This window comes from Symphalangus syndactylus, chromosome 4, assembly GCF_028878055.3.
Source record: "Symphalangus syndactylus isolate Jambi chromosome 4, NHGRI_mSymSyn1-v2.1_pri, whole genome shotgun sequence".
In the NCBI taxonomy this organism is placed as follows: domain Eukaryota; kingdom Metazoa; phylum Chordata; class Mammalia; order Primates; family Hylobatidae; genus Symphalangus; species Symphalangus syndactylus.
In genome coordinates this window covers 15,804,746-15,826,406 of record NC_072426.2, presented here as the reverse complement: position 1 = coordinate 15,826,406, position 21,661 = coordinate 15,804,746, and the positions used below count along the sequence as shown (strand labels likewise).

Here is a 21,661-nt window from a genome sequence, read left to right as displayed (position 1 = left end):
TTTTAAAATTGAATGTTTTTCTATTAACTCTCCTACTGGGAACCAATTCACTGACGCTGTAGCAATAGAGCCAGGCAATCCTGATTAATTACAGAATTTTTGCCCTTCTGCTCTGTGAGTCTCTCTAAAATATCTAATAACAAAAGCACTTAAATAAATCTATGGGGTTAATCAATGTTTCATGTAATTTGTAATAAGAAACTTCAAAGCCTTTCAAATAAATAGTGAGAGAGAGATGAGAACTAGCAGATTAAAGAAACAAGTGTTTAAGAATTCATATGTATTAAAGGCTCAAACCATGTCAATTCTCAAACTAACCAAAAAACTAATTCATGCTAGAAAATCAGTACACACTTTGTTTGTTACAATTCTTGAAATGGAGAACATGAGTTTATAAATTAAATTATACATTCAATTCAGAGGCTGTAATGCTGCTGTCAAATTTACGGCCTCCAATTTACAGAGATCAAGACATAATAAACTATCAGGGAGGGAGGCTCTCTGGTCATCAGATCTGCTTTAAGAAGATGGGTTGGACTGAACATTCCCCCCAATGGTAAACACAGGGATGAATGAGGGTCTCTACTTTTGTTAGTGGTGCCTGTGAAGAAAGCTGTATCAGAAAGACCTGTCTGATGTAGAAAAATGAGTATTATACTTCACTTTATGTGCTACAGAAAATGGAAGAGATCAGTGCTGGCGAAGATTTAAGCATCTCAATTGTAGAATAGCACATATTGAGAAATTAATCTGCCCACTGAATAATACAAGAAAAAATTGTGACCCCGGAAGAATTAGCATCACAGGAAGATCACAGAATGAAATACATTTTGATTCTGAAAAAACAAAACTTGTGCAAACTTAAAATTCACAACCTACTTCAAGATATTTCTCATCAGCAACCTTATAACTATGTAGCATAAAATTTATTTTATACATCAACAAGGATCAGTTTCACTCATGATTATATTTTTCATTAACTGATTTTCTTACACTCTAAGATTGTATTTATTTCCTGAGGCCTATCATGTAGACTTATTCCAAAGAAGAACAGCAGTGCTGAGGAATTGTTCATAGTTGCTTAAGGACAAAGCACTATGTTAAATATTGCGGAATTATTATATGGTGCCCCACACACAGAATCCTTGGAAATTAATTTAGACAGGCAAGAATTGGTTTGATTTTCATGTGTGCAATGAGACAAGCCTTTTTGAAATTTGAAAGATAAAATTCCTTTCAAAGATGCCACTTGTCAGCCTAATAAGAAAATCATCTGTACTTTTTCCTACATATTTTCCTGAGTATTAAACTTTTTAATCAAGGCCATGTGAGCACTGAAGTATTATAAAGCTCATTTCTTTTACTTAGGAAAGTCTATTCGTCTGGGATATCACACACTATTCACAGTTTTTCCATTTTTATTTTCTAATTAATATTTTCTTCCTCTTTTCTTTCTATATTTGCTGTTTACATTTTTGTAATTTGACACTAATCATTGCACCAGTATTGTGGGCTTCTATGTCTGCATACGGCATCATGCTGGAGGCTGGAAGAGATACACAGTTGTGAGTCCAAGTTTCGGCCTTCAAGGTGGCATGCGTTCCAGTGAAAGAAAAAGACCCACACCAAGACACAAAAAAAGACCCACCAGACACAAAAGGGAGCATGACCGGGGCCTTGCTGCTCAAAAGGTGTTTCTCAGACCAGCATGCTCACTTGGAGTTGGTGAGAAATGCAGTCTAAGTCCTATTGAATCAGAAGATGCATGTTAACAAAATCCCCACACAGTTCATATTCCCACTACAATATGAGGATTGGGCAACGGGCTTGGTGTGGAAGGGGAACTGAGTACGGAAATAAGAAGCCTAAAAATTCCACACAGTACCGCTGGCAGAACAATTTGGAGGACATGGTTCACAGTCATTTCCTAGGTGTAGTTATATTTGGATTTTGAACCTTACCTGGTCTGAGGACAGTTGAGCAAAGGTACATGGATGGGGATCCATCTAAAATAAATAATTTAAAGGCTTGAAGAAATCTCTCAAATTAAAGGATGCTCATTTCTGTTTGTATTTTTGTACATCAGATTTTCGTAATACAGAATTCTCCTGACATCACTAACTCATAAGTAAAAATAAGATCAGATTTGCTTTGATATTCAAGTTACATAGATTTCTAGATCCCATATGATCAGAGTAGCAATAAATGCAGTTATCCACCAATCCAACCTCTAACACCTTACTTCTTTAAAATTTTCTACTGTGGTAAAATATAGATTTTACCTATATTCAATGGCATTAAGTACATTCATATTGTTTCCAATCATCACCACTGTCTATTTCAAGAACTTCATCATCACAAACAGAATCTCTGTTACCCATTAAACAATAATTCCCTATTCTGTTCTGCCCCTAGCTCCAGGTAACCACCACTCTACTTTCTGTCCCTATGAATTTGACTACTCTAGGCACCTTACATAAGTGGAATAATACAGTATTTGTTCTTTTGTGATAGTTCACGAGGCATAATGTCCTTTTGGTTTGTTCATGCTATAGCATGTATCAGAATTTTATTCCTTTTTAAGGCCAAATAATATTCCATTGTATGTACATATAACATTTTTTAAACGTTTATTTTAGGTTCAGGGTACATGTGAAGGTTTGTTATAGGTAAACTTGTGTCACATGGGTTTGTTGTACAAATTATTTCATCAACCAGGTATTAAGCCCAGAACCACACAGTTATCTTTTCTGCTCCTCTCCTTCTTCCCACCCTCCACCCTAAAGTAAACCCCAGTGTTTGCTGTTCCCTTCTTTGTGTTCATAAGTTCTCATCATTTACATACCACATTTTTATCCATTAATCTGCTGATGGACATTTGGGTTGTCTGTAGCTTTTGGCTGTTATGAATAGTGCTGCGTAAAACCTTATCTTTTCATGTTACTGAGTGTAAAGTTATTGAGAGCTACCTCTGCATTGTTCTGAAGCTGAGCAATCTTGGCAGCTTTCACAGAAGCTGTCATCATGTGCATGATGGAGCTATTGGGGGCAGTATGCCCTATTTCACTTCATTTTTGCTGAAGTGCAGATTGACTGCCAAAACCAAGACACTCTAATCCAAGTTCTACTCACTAGTGTGTTGAAACCTTACCAAGACACAGAATTCCTGTGGGAAGGAGGACATACCCTCCCCAGCAGTAAGCTTACACTCAAAATTAGCCCAGCTGCCAAGTGTACAGTGCTGAGTGTTAGCCATTGCCTGTCACTCAGAAGCAGCCACTTCCTCCAAAGCATGTGGTGGCACCCTAGAAGTGGGTTAGAGGAGATCCCAGTACCACTCTGAACATCCCAGAGCCAGTCACCACTCTCACAACCCACATCCTGGGTGCAATCTACAAAGCTAGTATGGATCCATTTCCCTCCAGCTTTCCTGGACTATTGCTTGGTGACTAATTTCAGAGCAGCTCTTTAGTCTTACTTGCCATCTCACCTGAATAGAGGTTACTGCCAGTCCCTTGGGTATGTTTTTAAAACTAAAACACAAAGTGGAAGACCTGGGACCTGAAGAGTTTCCACCCCACAAGCCCCTGTGTAGCAAGTACTTTTCCAGAATTTGTATCTTGTAATCTCCAATCTCTTTAGGGCACTGAGTTTCACAGAGGGGTATGGGGATTCTATCCATCTATAGAGCTGGATCCAGGCGTGGCTCAATTTAGTCCCACTATATGCTCTCCCTGAACTGGAGTATCAGCTTTGCATGCAATACATCCAGGTGGTTCTTCTCAGACTAAGGGAATCTACCCAAAGGAGAATGATCAGCTAGCTCATCTTTGAGGCACCAGAAAGTAGAGCTTATTTTAAAAGACCTTCCAGCCTATAAGAGGATTTAAATTTGATTTATTCTGAGTATTCTGTTACACATATGTGCACTTATGTTTCTGAGTACTCTGTTGTACATGTGTGCACTTATGGCCCTGATGGGACAAGACCAGTACAACTCTAATTAAATTGAAGAGTAGCCTCTGAAGGAAAAACTCATCCTGCAGGAAAGGAGAATCAGGCAAGTAAACTTAACCTAGCTAAACTTCAGGTATCTGAGGATCACTCAGTTCTTAGTGCTACATGGTGTCTATCTCTTAGGTCTGCCATCACACACAAACAGCTAGGTGCTAGGGAGCAGAGGTGTTTTGAGAAAACCTAGAAGGTCTCCCTTCACTCTGTAAAGCACTGGAGCTTAGAAAATGCTCTGGTGATGCCTATGTGCCAGCCAGTGACACAAAAGTGGCTGTGGGAGGTGGTGATTACTCCATATCTGTGAGGAAGATAGCATAGTTTTGGTACCTGGATGACTTAAGCACATTCATGCCCAAACACACAGGCTGCAGTATCCAGAGGAAATGTGGGGGCAGAGGTAATGGGCCTGGCAGGGAAGTGACACTGGTGTATCTTGGAGTGGTTTCAGCATCTGCATAGGTATGGATGTCCCAAAGAGATGCTGATGTCAACTTACAGAGGCATTGCATTTAGGAAAGGAAGCTTATGGTGCTTGCTTCAGCAGCACATATACTAGAAAAGAAAGCTTATGGAGGGACCAGAAGGAGGTTATTTCATCCAGCTTTGTTTGACATGACCTTCGCTTAAGGGCACTGGGGCAGGAAAGTAGAAAGTGACACATGCTGTAGTGTGTCATATAGGATCTATGTCTAAGCACTTGTAAGACACTCTGGGGGAATCCTAGGAAAACCTAAAGGGAGACCCTAAATGGGAGTGAGGTTAAATTCTAACTCACACTATCCAAAGGCTCCCATTACTTTTACCATGGATTTCCTTGGACTCAGAACACACACGATCCCTTAAAATAATACACATAAGAAAGCTGAACCTGGATCCCTTCCTTACACCTTATACAAAAATCAACTCAAATGGATTAAAGACTTAAATGTAAGACCTAATACCATAAAAACCCTAGGAGAAAACCTAGGCAATACCATTCAGGACATAGGCATGGACAAAGACTTCATGAATAAAACACCAAAAGCAATGGCAACAAAAGCCAAAATTGACAAATGGGATCTAATTAAACTAAAGAGCTTCTGCACAGCAAAATAAACTATCATCAGAGTGAACAGGCAACCTACAGATTGGGAGAAAAATTTTGCAATTTATCCATCTGACAAAGGGCTAATATCCAGAATCTACAAAGAACTTAAACAAATTTACAAGAAAAAACAAACAACCCCTTCAAAAAATGGGTGAAAGATATGAACAGACACTTCTCAAAAGAAGATATTTATGCAGCCAACAAACATATGAAAAAAAGCTCATCATCACTGGTCATTAGAGAAATGCAAATCAAAACCACAATGAGATACCATCTCATGCCAGTTAGAATGGCAGTCATTAAAAAGTCAGGAAACAACAGAAGCTGGAGAGGATGTGGAGAAATAGGAATGCTTTTACACTGTTGGTGGGAGTGTAAATTAGTTCAATCATTGTGGAAAATAGTGTGGCAATTTTTCAAGGATCTAGAACTAGAAATACCATTTAACCCAGCAACCCCATTACTGTATATATACCCAAAGGATTATAAATCATTCTACTATAAAAACACATGCACACGTATGTTTATTGCAGCACTGTTCACGATAGCAAAGTCTTGGAGCCAACCCAAATGCCTATTAATGATAGACTGGATAGAGAAAATGTGGCACATATACATCATGGAATACTACGCAGCCATAAAAAATGATGAGTTCATGTCCTTTTCAGGGACATGGATAAAACTGGAAACCATCATTCTTAGCAAAGTAACACAAGAAGAGAAAACCAAATACAGCATGTTCTCACTCATAAGTGGGAGCTGAACAATGAGAACACATGGACACAGGGAGGGTAACATCACACACTGGGGCCTGTCAGGGGATGGGGCCTGGGGGAGGGATAGCATTAGGAGAAATACCTAATGCAAATGACGAGTTGATGGGTGCAGCAAACCAACATGGCACATGTATACTTAGGTAACAAACCTGCACGTTGCACACATGTACCCCAGAACTTAAAGTATAATTTAAGAAAATAATAATAATACACATATATGCAAATTTAAGAATGCTTCTTTAGGATGAGCAAATGATTAGCTTTTCACTTCTTACCTCATTTCCTAAATAGGACTTGTTTTTAACTATGCTGTTTGTTATGTTTTTAAGAGTGAGGAACATTGAACCATTCACTGCTTTGAAACCTTTACTATATCTCCCTATGATGTATAGTAGTAGGTCACAACTTCAAGGACAATGACATGGATGGACAGGTAAATATGTTTGAATGTGTGATACGATGGTTACAAGGCAATAAAGAGTGGCTGGAGAGAGCACTGGCCCTGTCTAAAGGCATGCTGCTTCATTGAAAACAAAACAAAAACCAAAAACCCTTCGCCACACAAAACACGTCCATGGGCCACATCAAGCCAAGAGGCTACCTGGATTGTCATTATATCATTGTTGTTACTCTCACCACATAGACAGTTGACCTCTACCTCAGGCTGAGATCAACGCTGTCTTTCATGGTTGACATGGATGAAAACGAACAGAAGCACATCATAGTATCACTCCAATTATCCTTGGAGCTGGCCAAAAGAAGGGACCCTACTTCTTCATCTTTGTAATCTGTTTACCAGTTCAGTTTTCAAATAATCAGCATTGTGATCTCATGGGGAAACTATGTCAGATAAAAGAGAATGATAATACCAAACAACTATTGGGAGCTCATTTCTTGCCAGGCCCTGTACTAAGAATTTTCCTTATCCTGTTTCATTTACTCTTCCTAACTAACCTATTGCATAAGAACTATCATTATCTCAATTTTATGGATGAGAGAACTGAACACAAGAGGTGAGGCAGAAATTTGGTGACTTCAAAGTCTATGATTTTAACCAAAATATATATACTTATGTAAAGCAAGTGTGAGTCAGTGGTTCAAGGATTGTGCAATAGGCTAGAAGGAAAGATATTGAATGTAGGTAATATTTAACAGGGAATTACTGTTTCCAACAATAGACCTTAGCAGCATTAGCAAGAGGAAGAGCAGTGGATCCAGGAGGGCTTGGAGAGAGGCTCAGTGGTGGGAGACTGAGGTTAGGGTTAGGGTTGAAGTGTAGTCTGACAGGAGGGTGGGTGGAGACAGTGTTGAGTCTGAGCTTCTCCTCCCCCACAATTTCTCTTTCTCCATCCCCCCCTACCCTTCATCTGTCCACTTACACAAGTTCCAACTACGAAGAGATAACTGAAACTTAGAAAAACACCATATTTCATATATTTGAAGCATAGGTGATTTCTCTGTACATCTCCCACCCTCCCCTTGGGTGTCTAGCCTCTATTAAGTTAGGAAAACAGAAAAATGTAAACTTTAGTGATGTGGAGAAAAGGACAGACTTTTCCCCTTCATACTGCACCACAGTTGGGCTCTAAGGTCTGGGTTTGGTGTGTTATGGATGTTTTTCTCTGAGGGAAGGGCCTGAAGAGATCAGAGACAATAAACTCCAACCCCTACAGAAGCCTTGAAAGGCAGAGCAAAGTTCTCGCTGTTCTGTCCCATCTGGTCTCTGGACTCTGTTTAGGAGTGACTTCTAGTAATAACATTTCTGTCAATGAACAGACTCTCCCCATACTTCCTGATGTCACCCTGTGATGGCTAATTGTTTTGTTTGTTTGTTTTAAGACGGAGTCTCGCTCTGTCTCCAGGCTGGAATGCAGTGACATGATCTCGGCTCACTGCAACCTCTGCCTCCCAGGTTCAAGCGATTCTCCTGCCTCGTCTCACAAGTAGCTGGACCTACAGGAGCATGCTACCATGCGCAGCTAATTTTTGTATTTTTAGTAGAAATGGGGTTTCACCATGTTGGCCAGGATGGTCTCAATATTTTGACTTTGTGATCTGCTCGCCTTGGCTTCCCAAAGTGCTGGGATTACAGGTGTGAGCCACCGTGCCCGGCCGTTATGGTTAATTTTATGTCGACTTGGCTAGACACTATACCCAGATATTTGTTCAAACATTATTCTAGATGTTTCTATGAAGATATTCTTAGATGAGATTAACTTTTAAATCAGTCGACTTTGAGTAAAACAGATTACACCTCATGATGTGAGTGGGTCTCATCCAATCAGTTGAAGGCCTTAAAACAAAAAGCCTGACCTCCTCAGAGGAAGAGGGAATTCTGCCAGGAGACTGCCTTTGGACTCAAATTGCAGCTCTTCCCTGGGTCTCCAGTCTGCCAAACTACCCTGCAGATTTTGGATTTGCCAACCTCAACAGTCACATGGGCTATTTCCTTAAAATAAATCTTTCTTTCTCTATATACATACACATCCTATCAGTTCTGTTTTGTTGGAGAACTTTATTGAATCTACACCCTACTTCACCAATTCTAAGATGTATATTTTTTCACACTTCTCTAAAATTGTAAGATATTTTAAATTGACATTGTTTCCAGTGAAACATGATTGTTCCTAGTATTTGACAGAGTATTCGCCATTCCCTCAACTAGATATTACTTTGGAAATGCAAACTAATAGTTTGCTATATTGGGCTGAGTGACTGTAGTGTAACCACCATCCATGATTTATATAGCCATGCAATGACTTTTCTCCAAGGATTTCAAAGTTCTATGCATTTTTAAATAATTATTTTCCACAATCCTGTCATCTAATTGCCATCTGTAGGCTCTGAAAAAAATATTTTTCCAAGGGATGCAAAATATGAACACAATGAGGGAGACAGAGCTTCAAAGCAATGCTTTGAAAGGGAAGGATAGGAAAATGGAATGGAATATATTTGTCCTCAGTTAAGCCTCATTGTATTACTTAAGCCCCACTTTCCTTTCCATACAGGATTATCGCATTTTAACCACCAAATGTACCTTCTTTATTCTGTTGAAGGAGGCAGTTTGTTTTTCTACCTGGTATATTTTCAAAAGAATTGGATAATTGGCCAATACTATAACAGTTTTTCGATATATCACTGTCTTGCATAAAACTAAGACTCAAAGGTAACAGTACGTCTTAAGTACGTGTGTATGTCAGCATCTCAGTACTTAGCATGTGCACAAAGTAGACATGGATAGTTGTGAATACATGCATGTCACTGAATAACCAGACGACAATGTGAAATGTTGGCAAATGTCCAGGCTTTTTTTTTTGAGACAGGGTCTTGTTCTGTAGCCCAGGTTAGAGTGCTCATTGCAGCTCAACCTCCCAGGCTCAAACAATACTCCTACCTTAGCTTCTTGAGTAGCTGAGATTACAAGCATGTACTACCATGCCTGGCTAATTTTTTATTTTTTTGTAGAGACAGGACCTCGCTATGCTGCCCAGGCTGGTCTCAAACTCCTGAGCTCAAGTGAGCCTCCCGCCTTGGCCTCCCAAAGTGCTGGGATTACAAGCATGAACTACTGTACTCAGCCAGATGTCCAGGCATTTAAGGAAGCCCTTCAAATCTATATACTCAAAATCATCAAATAAGTGAGTATTTTCCCCCCTTTTATTTATTTAGGTATTACATCTTCCCTTATATTCTAGGTGCATGTGTGTGTATGTGTGTGTGTGTGTGTGATTGAGTGAGTCAGAGACAGAGAGAAGTTGAGCGAATGAGAGAGAGATTGTCTCTTCTGGGTTGTGAATATTTCGAAGGTGGCTTCGTCAAAATACCATAGGTTTAGTGCCACCATTTTGAATACTGCTTCTGCCACATATAGGCAATGTGACTTTGGAATAATTACTTAACTTTTCTCATCTTCAGTTTTTGTGCTTAGAAAATAAACATAATACCTGCATTGAAGAGTTTAGTGAGGCTTAAAAATAATTTTTGAAAGAAACAGGCAAAATTTTAGCTCTCATCATCCCATCTCTCTCTCCTGCTGTAGCCCTAGGCACAGCGCCTTGGACTTGGAAGGTACTGTCATGTTTGTTGACTGAATCACAAAGAAGTGTCTTGACAAAAAACACACACTATTTTTGGCTTTCCATAAAACATGCAATAAATTTTATGGCCTGACTCTTTTGAGTACAAAGTAAAGAACCATTCATGATGTGACCCCTTTTTACCCCAAATGTTTAATATTTTCAACCAGAGTCATCAAATCCAATGTATTACTTATGTTCTAGCCTCACTGTCCTATATCAATATCATCTTCATTTAGATGAAAACGACAACCATAAAACAAACAATACTGCAGATATTTCAGTTAAACCATGGAACTTACTTCAAGTTTATGGTATTACTAGTTTGAATTTTTCACAGAAGAAACCAAGATAGTCATTTCTAGATTTTAAGAGATAAAAAAATCACAAAACAGACATCTTCATGTCAACATTATTTCCCCTTTTGTTTCTTTCTTTCCTTTCTTTTTCCACTATCTTCTCCCCTACCCACCATCTGTTTGTTTGGAAGATCAATGAATGAATCATCCAACAGGCGAACAAACTCTGGATGACACATTAGTTGAAGCCACATCTGAAATGAATTGAAAGTTTAAAAGGCCACATAATAACATGATCGGTATGCATGCTTTTCTTGTTGAAAGATAATCAGATGCCAGAAGGGCCCTTTGTAACACACTGTCCCACGGACTATCAATTCCAGCATCCACACATACGTTCCCCCCATGAAGCACTGGCAGCCATTTTGTACTTATTGATTGTGCCTCAATAATTCTTCTTCAGATAAATGATTCACCAGATTGTAGTAGCCGTTAGTCAGAGAATCACAACTAATAGCTAAAAGCAAGTGTCAAAACCAAGCAAATGAGAGAGCGATACTCTCTTCGCACTGTTTCGGGTAGCGATGGAAAGAGTAAATCCTAAATAGACTGGAAGCTGAGAACAGACAGATGGAAGGAAGGTAGGACGATAGGGAACAAAGAAAGTGTTAGTGGATGGATTTAGGGCCAGATTAGTTCAAAAACCTGAGTCAAATTTCAGCTCTAAGTTGTAGAAACTGAGTGGAAGCCCTGGAATCCAAACAAATACTTCATTTATTCAGTGGAACTATTTAACCAATATTCTATGTCAGGAGATGTTCTAGATACTGGGGATATGTTATTAACCGAAACAGAAATGTGTAAACTCCTAGAAATTATATTCCAGCGGGGGATGATAACAACAAACATTTAATGTAATCAATCAATAAATTACTCATAAACTATATTGAAAGAGAAAGAGAAGTGCTGTAGAAAAATTAAAAATCAGGACAAGGAGAATTGCAAATGCCAGAGTGGAAGCTTCCACATAAATGCTGTGGTCTTAGCGGGAGGATTAAATATCAATAATTCATCAGAAAATGGCAGAATCACAAAACTGAAAGGAAATCATTATGTAACATAACACAAAGAGAGCAATTTCATGACAGTATATAAAAGGACTACTCACATTTTTCATCTAATTTAAAGAAAATATTTACTCTGCATGTAACACCAGAGAAGCTCTGAAAACATTTCAGAGATCGTTGCTTGTCCATATTCTTCTTTAATAAAACATCTTTCTGCTAAAGAACACAGTTATGTGAACTTCACTTACTGGCAAGGTCAAAGTCCTCTAAAAGCAGTTTCGTCTCATCACTGTCCATGTGACTGATACTATTATCTTTGTTTTACAGGTGGGGACATTAGAATGTTGATGACTAAGCACCATGAGTCAGTGGTAGGGTTTATGGAAAACGCATGTCCTAGGCAGCATGCAAATGACTTCATCTTATGTGGGTTTGGCCATGTAAGAAGTTAAATTATCTCAGCAATTTTGTGAACTTGGCTTTCTTCATAATTATCCTTCTTCCTGTCTGCTGTCCCAAAAGACCTGGTTACTGAAGAAAGCTCTCTGAGAGCTAAGGATGAGTGTAAATGCCATGAAAACACCATAAAAGTATTCAGTAGGTGCCATGCCACAGACTTCTTCTAATGAAGGAATTCAGGAAAAGCTTAAGCACTGCCAAAGAGTTTAAGTTCTCAAGTATTTTCTTTTTCCCTCTTAGAAAAGTGCCTTTTTGGCTGGCACTTCACAGGAAAATGACAAAGACTTTACAGCAAGTCCCTTATCTCCTTTCACTTTTTAAATCTTTAGAACATGGTTAATACTATGTATTTGTGGTTCAACTAGTAAACTCACTGATTACACTTGGCAAGTGACAGCAATAGAAGCAACCCCACAAAACTTAGGCAATAATGATGGTTTCTTTAAATTTGGAATTCAAGATAAAATTGGGAAATGCATCAAGAAGGGATAAAGCTCTTTAGGTTATCTTATCACAGAATTTGAAATTTGTGGCCAAGAGAATGAAGTTATGTTTATTTTATACTACTTGATCAGTCTGAAAGTTTTCCAAGTTATTTCAGACTAAACTTAAAGCAGGATATTGTGTTAATCAACTCTTAAATATTAATGTGGCCCTGCCAAACTGGTTTCCTTAAAACCTCTTTCATTTGTGTTACCCTACCATTTTCTCATGTAACAGATGAAGATAAATGTGCAATGCTGTTAGCCCATTTTGCTACTTGGATTACTAGGTTCACACATAAACACATAGAGAGAAAACCTAATTATTCAGGTCAAAAGCCACAATTGCCCAACGCAACTTACTTTGTCTACCTATTACTCTTTTAGTGATCATTTTCTTTCCCTTGAAAAGTATCAGAATTGAAACACCAGGAATTCCAAAACAAACCACTCCTCCCTGTGTCATCCTTGTCCTGCTGCTTCTGATCTTGGCCCTCAAACCCAATCAATGGCCTTATCAGAACTGATCAAGCTGACTTAGACTGGAGTTATTTTGATGAGAGCTTGAGTGTGTAATCAGGTGTATGGATTTTTGCCCTCTCCCAGAAACAGGCCAGAAACATGTGGATAGAGCTCTAAGGGGTAGCCTGGTCTCGTTTGAAAGAAAATAAATTGGCTTCACAGTGGCCACTCTGACCTCTGGCAGTCTAATTTCTTAGCTAGATTATAACTAGATGCCCTACATACAGCTATTCTCAAGAACTACACAAGCCTACGAAAGAGAGAGAAACTTTTAACTGGTGAGAATGCTGGAGCTACATCTGTCCAGGAAACTGGTAATACGGTGACATCAACTGGGCTCCAGAAGTTTTGAGAACTTCCATTTGGCTTTGAGAAACAATTCAAGGTGTTAATTCTGACTTATAAAGCTGTCTGTGTTTTGGATGCTGGTTACCTTAGAAATGGCTCTAAGGCCATTTCTCTTAGCTCTAAGTCTAAAGAGTTCCCAGATTTACACTTCAAACACCCAGAAGCAACACCCTTCCATAAACAGACAAGATGGCTAGAATTAAGGGCTGCTTCAATCTCACAGAATTCTACTTTGTAAATTACAAATTTTACCCCTTGGCTTCCTTTACTGATTAGAAATATGAATGTGGAGAAAGTACCAATGTGAAAATTTTACCATCAGCAGCTTAATATCCTTGAGTGTTAAAACATTTAAAGTCCAATCTTAAAACAGTATAATAACAAATTCCAGTGTATATTTAAATAATGTTCCTGTTTATAACCCTATCTATACCACATATTTATTCCATGAGATCATATATTTAAACAATTATCTTCTTACTGGCAAGCACATATTCCCATGAGCAATGAGATTTTAATAAATTAGATGTCATCATCTGTAAATACCTTGTTTTAAAATATGCCTTTCATTTATACTAGGTTTTTAAAAGAATTTGGCAGATCTGTTTCCTTAACCTCTTCACGAGATTGACTTAACCTGCATACACTTGTACCATTTTTACTATATCCTAATTATTCAACCATTGTTTTATTTGTCCAAAAACATCTGAACATGCTTTGAATAATCCAGACAGTGAAGAGTTGAAACTGTCTGGGGATTTAGCATAAGCTTTCTCTGGAACTAGCAGCACCATGAATGCTCAGTGCTCCTCCTTTTAATATTCTAGTGTTTTAAGATCATTCTGTAACATTCCTTTCAGCTGCAGGATGTCTTTATAATTCTTTTTTTCACAGAGGATAAAAACAGAAGCAGAATTGATTAAGAGGCTTACCCAAGGCCATTCAACAGATTACTGATAAAGGTAGAATTGGTGCATTATATCTCGTTGAAGAAAGCTTTTCCTTTTTGCGCATTTCTCTACCAACTAAATTAACCTGTATCCTATCAGCAGGTGATGTCAATCTCAGAAGACAAACTATTCTTGCTTTTCCTGTTAAAATATGTGTATGGAGCACATGTATGAGAACACCATATAAAGGAACAAGAAATCAGTAGAGTGAGAGCCAATTCAAGATTGAAGTACAAGAGAAAAGTCCATAACTGTTCAAAATTGGACAGTTACTGGCAGCCTCAAACACTCTTGCACTGGTATCAAAAGCAGAGAAGTGCCGCGCCAGAATGCTAGGACAGTTCCTCATTCTCTTTCATACAAGCACAAGTATAGTCAACAGCATAAAAAGTCAAGATTGTTAGCAATGCCTAACCACCTAATTGCCCAAGTAACCGTCTTTTCTTTTACAGGCCTCATTGTCTTGAGCATGAAGGAAGTGGCAAACCAGTGGGACTGTAATCTAATATCTGTTACCACTAAGAGCAGGGATGCATTGTGACACCAAGAGGGAAAAAAAGGCCAGGGAAACAGACACGGGGAAGACTCATCCGAGTAAGGCTGTACTAGACATTGCCTTCATCTTTGCTTCAAAAGACTGACTTACAACTGTGGGTACACTGGGGAGGAGAGCCAGGAGGAGATAAGAAAAAGAAATCAATGTGATAGAAGAGCTTGAATAGGTTGGGCAAGGAGTGATTTTACATAGAGTGTAGTTTCCTGGTCCTTGCTCTGGTCTACATGCCTGTGAATCAATTATACAGACACACACACACACACACACACACACACACATATGCTCTCTCCCTCTCTCTCTCTTTCGTAAATTAATCACTCCTACAGATTACTGAATGAAGCCCGTGCACAATGTGGCAGAATACGTGATGAATCCACCTGCCAGGACCCTCAGATGGTGCGTATGGTGGTGGGTTGGGCAACACTTACCAAAGGCACAGCTGTCTTGTTCTCACCAAAAAGCGCATGAATAAAAGCCAATGCAAAATGATCTGCAACTGTAACATTGTTTTACTAAAGTTAATCTGGCTGCCAAGTATGGTCCAAACAGCTTTTTATTTGCTTGTTTTAAGCCCTAGAGCTTTTTGCTGTTGGCTTTTGTGATTGAGACATCAATTTTGAGAAAATCCTTTAATTGTTGTGCTTTTTAAAACCTTAATGCCCAGATACCACTCTAAAGGTTTCCTTGCCTTCCTCTCTCTGATACTCTGGAAAATGTCAGCTCCACAGCTGTTTCATGATCCAGTGCAAAGCTAACTAGAAAGATCATAAAACAATATGGCCAGAAACGTTAAAATAAAGTAGCTCACTCTTTTCTCATAAACTAGATTCTAGTGTAAACTTGTATGAAGTACAAGCTTAAAATTTAAAGCTTCACAATTTTAGAATGTGTCCATAAAAAATATAGGAGTAATGACAGTGAATAAAATATGTTTTAATAAACTTTTGGTTCTGCCAAAAAATTTTTAAAAACATTCTGTAATGAAATGTTTTAAGAACCTAAATTAGAAAATGGCCGAATAGGAATAGCTCCAGTCTACAGCTCCGGTCTACAGCTCCCAGCGTGAGTGACGCAGAAGACGGGTGATTTCTGCATTTCCATCTGAGGTACCGGGTTCATCTCACTAGGGAGTGCCAGACAGTGGGCGCAGGACAGTGGGTGCAGCATACCGTGCGTGAGCTGAAGCTGGGTGAGGCATTGCCTCACTTGGGAAGCTCAAGGGGTCAGGGAGTTCCCTTTCCTAGTCAAAGAAAGGGGTGACAGACGGCACCTGGAAAATCGGGTCACTTCCACCCTAATACTGCGCTTTTCGGACGGGCTTCAAAAACGGCACACCAGGAGATTATATCCCACACCTGGCTTGGAGGGTCCTACACCTACGGAGTCTCGCTGATTGCTAGCACAGCAGTCTGAGATCAAACTGCAAGATGGCAGCGAGGCTGGGGGAGGGGCGCCTGCCATTGCCCAGGCTTGCTTAGGTAAATAAAGCAGCCAGGAAGCTCGAACTGGGTGTAGCCCACCACAGCTAAAGGAGGCCTGCCTGCCTCTGTAGGCTCCACCTCTAGGGGCAGGGCACAGACAAACAAAAAGACAGCAGTAACCTCTGCAGACTTAAATGTCCCTGTCTGACTGACAGCTTTGAAGAGAGCAGCGGTTCTCCCAGCACGCAGCTAGAGATCTGAGAACGGGCAGACTGCCTCCTCAAGTGGGTCCCTGACCCCTGACCCCCGAGCAGCTTAACTGGGAGGCACCCCCCAGTAAGGGCAGACTGACACCTCACACGGCCAGGTACTCCTCTGAGACAAAACTTCCAGAGGAACGATAAAACAGCAGCATTCGCGGTTCACGAAAATCCGCTGTTCTGCAGCATCCGCTGCTGATATCCAGGCAAACAGCATCTGGAGTGGATCTGTAGCAAATTCCAACAGACCTGCACCTGAGGGTCCTGTCTGTTAGAAGGAAAACTAACAAACAGAAAGGACATCCACACCAAAAACCCATCTGTACATCACCACTATCAAAGACCAAAAGTAGATAAAACCACAAAGATGGGGAAAAAACAGAGCAGAGAAACTGGAAACTCTAAAAAGCAGAGCACCTCTTCTCCTCCAAAGGAACACAGTTCCTCACCAGCAACAGAACAAAGCTGGATGGAGAATGACTTTGACGAGTTGAGAGAAGAAGGCTTCAGACGATCAAACTACTCCAAGCTAAAGGAGGAAATTCAAACCAAAGGCAAAGAAATTAAAAAGTTTGAAAAAAATTTAGACAAATGTATAACGAGAATAACCAATAAAGAGAAGTGCTTGCTTAAAGGAGCTGACGGAGCTGAAAGCCAAGGCTCGAGAACTACATGAAGAATGCAGAAGCCTCAGGAGCCAATGCGATCAACTGGAAGAAAGGGTATCAGCAATGCAAGATGAAATGAATGAAATAAATCAAGAAGGGAAGTTTAGAGAAAAAAGAATAAAAGGAAACCAACAAAGCCTCCAAGAAATATGGGACTATGTGAAAAGACCAAATCTATGTCTCATTGGTGTATCTGAAAGTGACACGGAGAATGGAACCAAGATGGAAAACACTCTGTAGGATATTATCCAGGAGAACTTCCCCAATCGAGCAAGGCAGGCCAACAATCAGATTCAGGAAATACAGAGAATGCCACAAAGATACTCCTCGAGAAGAGCAACTCCAAGACACATAACTGTCAGATTCACCAAAGTTGAAATGAAGGAAAAAATGTTAAGGGCAGCCAGAGAGAAAGGTCGGGTTACCCACAAAGGGAAGCCCATCAGACTAACAGTGGATCTCTTGGCAGAAACTCTACAAGCCAGAAGAGAGTGGGGGCCAATATTCAACATTCTTCAACAAAAGATTTTTCAACCCAGAATTTCATATCCAGACAAACTAAGCTTCATAAGTGAAGGAGAAATAAAATACTTTACAGACAGGCAAATCCTGAGAGATTTTGTCCCCACCAGGCCTGCCCCAAAAGACCTCCTGACGGAAGCACTAAACATGGAAAGGAACAACCAGTACCAGCCACTGCAAATTCATGCCAAATTGTAAAGACCAGCAAGGCTAGGAGGAAACCGCATCAACTAATCAGCAAAATAACCAGCTAACATCATAATGACAGGATCAAATTCACACATAACAATATTAACTTTAAATGCAAATGGACTAAATGCTCCAATTAAAAGACACAGACTGACAAACTGGATAAAGAGAAAAGACCCATCAGTGTGCTGTATTCAGGAAACCCATCTCACATGCAGAGACACATATAGGCTCAAAATAAAAGGATGGAGGAAGATCTACCAAGCAAATGGAAAACAAAAAAAGGCAGGGGTTTCAATCCTACTCTCTGATAAAACAGAGATCAAAAGACACAAAGAAGGCCATTACATAAAGGGAAAGGGATCAATTCAACAAGAAGAGCTAACTATCCTAAATATATATGCACCCAATACAGGAGCACCCAGATTCATAAAGCAAGTCCTGAGTGACCTAAAAAGGGACTTAGACTCCCACACAATAATAATGGGAGATTTTAACACCCCACTGTCAACATTAGACAGATCAATGAGACAGAAAGTTAACAAGCATACTCAGGAATTCAACTCAGCTCTGCAGCAAGCAGACCTAATAGACATATACAGAACTCTCCACCTCAAATCAACAGAATATACATTTTTTTCAGCACCACACCACACCTATTCCAAAATTGACCACATAGTTGGAAGTAAAGCTCTCCTCAGCAAATGCAAAAGAACAGAAATTATAACAAACTGTCTAGCAGACCACAGTGCAATCAAACCAGAACTCAGGATTAAGAAACTCATCCAAAACCACTCAACTACATGGAAACTGAACAACCTGCTCCTGAATGACTACTGGCTACATAACGAAATGAAGGCAGAAATAAAGACATTCTTTGAAACCAATGAGAACAAAGACACAACATACCAGAATCTCTGGGATACATTCAAAGCAGTGTGTAGAGGGAAATTTATAGTACTAAATGCCCACAAGAGAAAGCAGGAAAGATCCAAAATTGACACCCTAACATCACAATTAAAAGAACTAGAAAAGCAAGAGCAAACACATTCAAAAACTAGCAAAAGGCAAGAAATAACTAAAATCAGAGCAGAACTGAAGGAAATAGAGACACAAAAAACCCTTCAAAAAATTAATGAATCCAGGAGCTGGTTTTTGAAAGGATCAACAAAATCGATAGACCGCTAGCAAGACTAATAAAGAAGAAAAGAGAAGAATCAAATAGACCAATAAAAAATGATAAAGGAGATCTCACCACCAATCCCACAGAAATACAATCTACCATCAGAGAATACTACAAACACCTCTATGCAAATAAACTAGAAAATCTAGAAGAAATGGATAAATTCCTCGACACATACACCCTCCCAAGACTAAACTAGGAAGAAATTCAATCTCTGAATAGACCAATAACAGGATCTGAAATTGAGGCAATAATTAATAGCTTACCAACCAAAAAGAGTCCAGGACCAGATGGATTCAGAGCCGAATTCTACCAGAGGTACAAGGAGGAACTGGTACCATTCCTTCTGAAACTATTCCAATCAATAGAAAAAGAGGGAATCCTCCCTAACTCATTTTATCAGGCCAGCATCATCCTGATACCAAAGCCAGGCAGAGACACAACCACAAAAGAGAATTTTAGACCAATATCCTTGATGAACATTGATGCAAAAATCCTCAATAAAATACTGCCAAACCGAATCCAGCAGCACATCAAAAAGCTTATCCACCATGATCAAGTGGGCTTCATCCCTGGGATGCAAGCCTGGTTCAACACACCCAAATCAATAAATATAATCCAGCATATAAACAGAACCAAAGACAAAAACCACATGATTATCTCAATAGATGCAGAAAAGGCCTTTGACAAAATTCAACAACCTTTCATGCTAAAAATTCTCAATAAATTATGTATTGATGGGATGTATCTCAAAATAATAAGAGCTATCTATGATAAACCCACAGCCAACATCATACTGAATGGGCAAAAACTGGAAGCATTCCCTTTGAAAACTGGCACAAGACAGGGATGCCCTCTCTCACCACTCCTATTCAACATAGTGTTGGAAGTTCTGGTCAGGGCAATGAGGCAGGAGAAGGAAATAAAGGGTATTCAATTAGGAAAAGAGGAAGTCAAATTGTCCCTGTTTGCAGATGACAAGATTGCATATCTAGAAAACCCCATTGTCTCAGCCCAAAATCTCCTTAAGCTGATAAGCAACTTCAGCAAAATCTCAGGATACAAAATCAATGTGCAAAAATCACAAGCATTCTTACACACCAATTAGAGACAAACAGAGAGCCAAATCATGAGTGAACTCCCATTCACAATTGCTTCAAAGAGAATAAAATACCTAGGAATCCAACTTACAAGGGACATGAAGGACCTCTTCAAGGAGAACTACAAACCACTGCTCAATGAAATAAAAGAGGATACAAACAAATGGAAGAACATTCCATGCTCATGGGTTGGAAGAATCAATAACGTGAAAATGACCATACTGCCCAAGGTAATTTATAGATTCAATGCCATCCCCATCAAGCTACCAGTGACTTTCTTCACAGAGTTGGAAAAAACTACTTTAAAGTTCATATGGAACCAAAAAAGAGCCCGCATCACCAAGTCAATCCTAAGCCAAAAGAACAAAGCTGGAGGCATCACACTACCTGACTTCAAACTATACTACAAGGCTACAGTAACCAAAACAGCATGGTGCTGGTACCAAAACAGAGATATAGGTCAATGGAACAGAACAGAGCCCTCAGAAATAACCCGCATATCTACAACTATCTGATCTTTGACAAACCTGACAAAAACAAGCAATGGAGAAAGGATTCCCTATTTAATACATGGTGCTGGGAAAACTGGCTAGCCATATGTAGAAAGCTGAAACTGGATCCCTTCCTTACACCTTATACAAAAATTAATTCAAGATGGATTAAAGACTTACATGTTAGAACTAAAACCATAAAAACCCTAGAAGAAAACCTAGGCATTACTATTGAGGACATAGGCATGGGCAAGGACTTCATGTCTAAAATACCAAAAGCAATGGCAACAAAAGCCAAAAGTGACAAATGGGATCTAATTAAACTAAAGAGCTTCTGCACAGCAAAAGAAACTACCATCAGAGTGAACAGGCAACCTACAAAATGGGAGAAAATTTTCGCAACCTACTCATCTGCAAAGGGCTAATATCCAGAATCTACAATGAACTCAAACAAATTTACAAGAAAAAAACAAGCAGCCCCATCAAAAAGTGAGTGAAGGACATGAACAGACACTTCTCAAAAGAAGACATTTATGCAGCCAAAAGACACATAAAAAAATGTTCATCATCACTGGCCATCAGAGAAATGCAAATCAAAACCACAATGAGATACCATCTCACACCAGTTAGAATAGCCATCATTAAAAAGTCAGGAAACAACAGGTGCTGGAGAGGATGTGGAGAAATAGGAACACTTTACACTGTTGGTGGGACTGTAAACTAGTTCAACCATTGTGGAAGTCAGTGTGGCGATTCCTCAGAGATCTAGAACTAGAAATACCATTTGACCTAGCCATCCCATTACTGGGTATGTACCCAAAGGACTATAAATCATGCTGCTATAAAGACACATGAACACGTATGTTTATTGAGGTACTATTCACAATAGCAAAGACTTGGAACCAACCCAAATGTCCAACAATGATAGACTGGATTAAGAAAATGTGGCACATATACACCATGGAATACTATGCAGCCATAAAAAAGGATGAGTTCATGTCCTTTGTAGGGACATGGATGAAACTGGAAATCATCATTCTCAGTAAACTATCGCAAGGACAAAAAACCAAACACCGCATGTTCCCACTCATAGGTGGGAATTGAACTATGAGAACACATGGACACAGGAAGGGGAACATCACACTCTGGGGACTGTTGTGGGGTGGGGAAGGGGGGAGTGATAGCATTAGG

At 39.4% G+C, this 21,661-nt stretch overlaps 1 protein-coding gene across 2 annotated transcripts in view; it reads right to left on the bottom strand.

Moving 5' to 3' along the window:
- TENT5A (terminal nucleotidyltransferase 5A) overlaps positions 1–21,661 on the bottom strand; it is a 380,492-nt gene that overhangs the window by 180,090 nt on the left and 178,741 nt on the right. Inside the window, exons 1-2 of one of the 2 annotated variants that reach the window (XM_055274167.2) lie at positions 6,514–6,642; positions 1,962–2,006 (exon numbers count right to left, since the gene is read on the bottom strand). The exons of the other annotated variant lie outside the window; for it this stretch is intronic. Coding sequence (XP_055130142.1) covers positions 1,962–2,006 — 45 coding nt within the window. The 5' untranslated portion in view covers positions 6,514–6,642. Of the gene's footprint in view, positions 1–1,961; positions 2,007–6,513; positions 6,643–21,661 lie in introns of those variants that run through there. 2 annotated transcript variants of the gene reach the window in all.